Genomic DNA, 3,029 nt, shown 5'->3' with positions numbered 1-3,029 from the left:
AGCTGACTTGGAGGTGTAGAAACCGTGAGGGTTATGGAACCACACCCATCTATCATTCAGGCCATTGGCAAAAATTGGAATTTTACAAATTTGGTCCCCCACATTGCAACCATAAAGTTCATGTACCCTCTCTTTGTTTCAGCACGAGTGATTATTGTTCCAATAGTCTTTCACTTTTCTTTCATGGGCAGTCAGAATAGTGGGGTATAACAAATCACCATTTCAGCCCTCAAAACCCTAGTTGTCTTTGCAAATGTCGATGTTGTAGCCATCAACCACATGCTAGTCGAAACCATTTTCGAGGGTTTTAGCAGCAGTAGCGATACTGGTCCAAGTGTAAGATGGCTTATCAACAACTTTAGGGTGAAAGATATCTCCATTAGGGAAGTACTTTGAGCTTAACACATGATAGCAGAAAGTATCTTTATACGTGAGGAGTTTCCAAACTTGTCTGCCAAGGAGAGCCAAGTTGAAAAGAATAAGATCACGAAAGCCAAGCACCCTATGCCCTTAGAAAGTCAAACTCTATCCCAAGCAAGCATCGACTAGCCCTTACCTTTTTCTTTACCAGCCCACCAGGTATGACTTATTTTGGTTTGTATGTCTTCTAAGATGCCCCGGGGTGCAAGGAAGACCGAAAAAGCATAAGTTAGGAGGGATTTCAATATAGACTTAATGAAAATTTCTTTACCACCATAGGATAGAAGCATCTTTGACCAGTTATTTATCGTACAAGAAATACGATTAGTAATGCTTTGAAAAGCCATAGTCTTTTTCTTCCCAATGGAGAAGGGTAAACCAAGATAATTATCAAACTTGTCGACCACTCTCATTCTAAACAAGTCACCATATTGTTGACGTTGGTAGTATTCAGGCTGAAAAACACCATAGATTTTTCAAGATAAATGCTTTGGCCCGAAACTTGCGCAAACTTCCAAAGGATATTCAAAAAGGCCTCGAATTTGTAGAAAATTGAACAATATTTCGAGAAATAAAACAAAGAAAATGATAAAGAATATAATGAAAAGAAAAATAATTTTTGTATATGGAAGAAATAAAATTCCTTCTAATAAACTTTTTATTTCAATCACTCTACTTAATTCTTCATCACGTACAACTCTTTCTATAGGAGTTGTAAGTAACTATTCATCTATATCACTAAATGCTAGGAGTTGTGACTATTCATTTACATAACTTAAATACTATAAGAGTTATGACTATCCATGCATGTGTGTAACTTTTCATCTTCAAGTCTCTTCACTCTTCATATTCAAGTCTCTTCACTCTTCTAACTTTTCATAATTTATTTGTACAATATTAATTTAATTATGTGCCAACAATGCCTCCCTTAAATTAAACTTGCTTCGAACTCCCAACCTTTCAACATTTTTCTTGAAGACTTGTCCACTAAGTGGCTTTGTGAAGATATCAGCCATCTGATCTTCTGTCTTGCAATATTCAACTTGAATATCACCATTATTCACTAGTTCCCTCAAGAAGTGATACCGAATGCGAATGTGTTTTGTCCTTCTATGAAGAACTGGATCTTTTGTGACTGAAATAGTAGAACTATTGTCACAAAACAAAATCATTGACTTGCTTTGCTTCTACTTAAGACTCTCCAAAATTCCACGTAACCAAATCAATTGACATCCTGCATAAGATGCAGTGATATATTCAGCTTCTGTAGTCGAAAGCGCCACAACTGATTGTTTCTTTGAACTCCATGAAACTGCACCACTACCAAGGTGAAAAACACAACCAGAAGTGCTTCTGCTATCATCAATGCTTCCTGCTAAATCACTATCCGTATAACCAATGAGATCAACTAATGTATTAGCTGTATAGAAAATTCCATAATCAATGGTTCCCTTCACATATCTCAATATTCTCTTGGCAGCCTCCCAGTGATTGGAGTAAGGTTTCTCCATGAATCTACTCACCAAGCTAACAGCATACATGATGTCAGGCCTTGTCGAAGTCAGATACATCAACTTCCCAACCAAACTTCTGAATATGGTGGAATTGACAAGCTTTCCTTCACCCTCTTTAGATAACTTCAGACCTGTAATGCATGGAGTAGAGACTGGATTCGCATTTTCCATCATGAACTTTTTTAGAACTTTCTTTACATAGCTCTCTTGTGAAATAAAAATTCCTTTCTCGGATTGATGAACTTCAATGCCTAGAAAATGATGAAGTTCTCCCAAATCTGTCATCTTCAATTCTGCCATCATTGAGTGCTGAAATTCTTTCAACATCTTCACATCATTTCCTGTGAAAATAAGATCATCAACGTAGAGACTTACAACCATGAATCTTCCTTGAAAATTTCCTTTGATGTAGAGAGTATGCTCATATGGAGATTTCTGAAATCCACACTTCTGAAAATAAGAATCAATGCGGCTGTACCAAACTCAGGGTGATTGCTTCAACCCGTACAAAGCTTTCTTCAACTTGTAAACTTTTTCTTCTTCTCCTCTTTTGAGAAACCCTGGTGGTTGAACAACATAGACTTCTTCTTTGAGAACACCATTCAAAAGCGCAGATTTTACGTCCATTTGGAACATTTTCCAATTGTTTTGGGCAGCAAGAGAAATAAGTAACCGAACTGTCTCAAGTCTTGAAACTGGAGCAAATACCTCTGTAAAATCTTCTCCTTCCTTTTGCTTGTATCCTTTTGCAACCAGTCTTGCCTTGTACTTGTTGATAGAGCCATTCAGATTCATCTTTGTCTTGTACACCCATTTGACTCCAATTGAATTCTTGTGCGGCGGTAAATCTGTGAGTTCCCATGTATCATTGTTTTCAATTGAGCAAATCTCTTCTTTCATGGCTTTCCTCCATATTTCTTCTTGATATGCATCATCAAAAGAAATTGAATCTTCTCCTGCAAAGAAAGCAAATAATACAACATCATTTTGCACAACTTCATCCGTTACATCATATAACTCTTGGATGCTTCTCGTTTTTTGGATCGGGCTAGATGAAGAAGAATTTGATGAAGAACTTGGGGAAGCAGGAGGATT

The 3,029-nt window shown here is 37.0% G+C and overlaps 1 protein-coding gene across 1 annotated transcript; it reads right to left on the bottom strand.

Annotated features, from left to right (window-relative positions):
• Window positions 1-282: 282 nt before the first annotated feature.
• On the bottom strand, window positions 283-2,315 carry LOC107949900 (uncharacterized mitochondrial protein AtMg00810-like). Its single transcript, XM_016884665.1, has 3 exons — window positions 1,652-2,315; window positions 1,378-1,555; window positions 283-451 (listed from the first exon to the last, which is right to left on the bottom strand). Exons 1-3 carry the CDS (start codon window positions 2,313-2,315, stop codon window positions 283-285), a joined length of 1,011 nt encoding a protein of 336 aa, XP_016740154.1.
• Between the last annotated feature and the right edge of the window lie 714 nt (window positions 2,316-3,029).

This window comes from Gossypium hirsutum, chromosome D03, assembly GCF_007990345.1.
Source record: "Gossypium hirsutum isolate 1008001.06 chromosome D03, Gossypium_hirsutum_v2.1, whole genome shotgun sequence".
Lineage (NCBI taxonomy): Eukaryota > Viridiplantae > Streptophyta > Magnoliopsida > Malvales > Malvaceae > Gossypium > Gossypium hirsutum.
The sequence above is the reverse complement of the archived record's forward strand: the minus strand, read 5'-3'. Positions and strand labels throughout refer to the sequence as shown.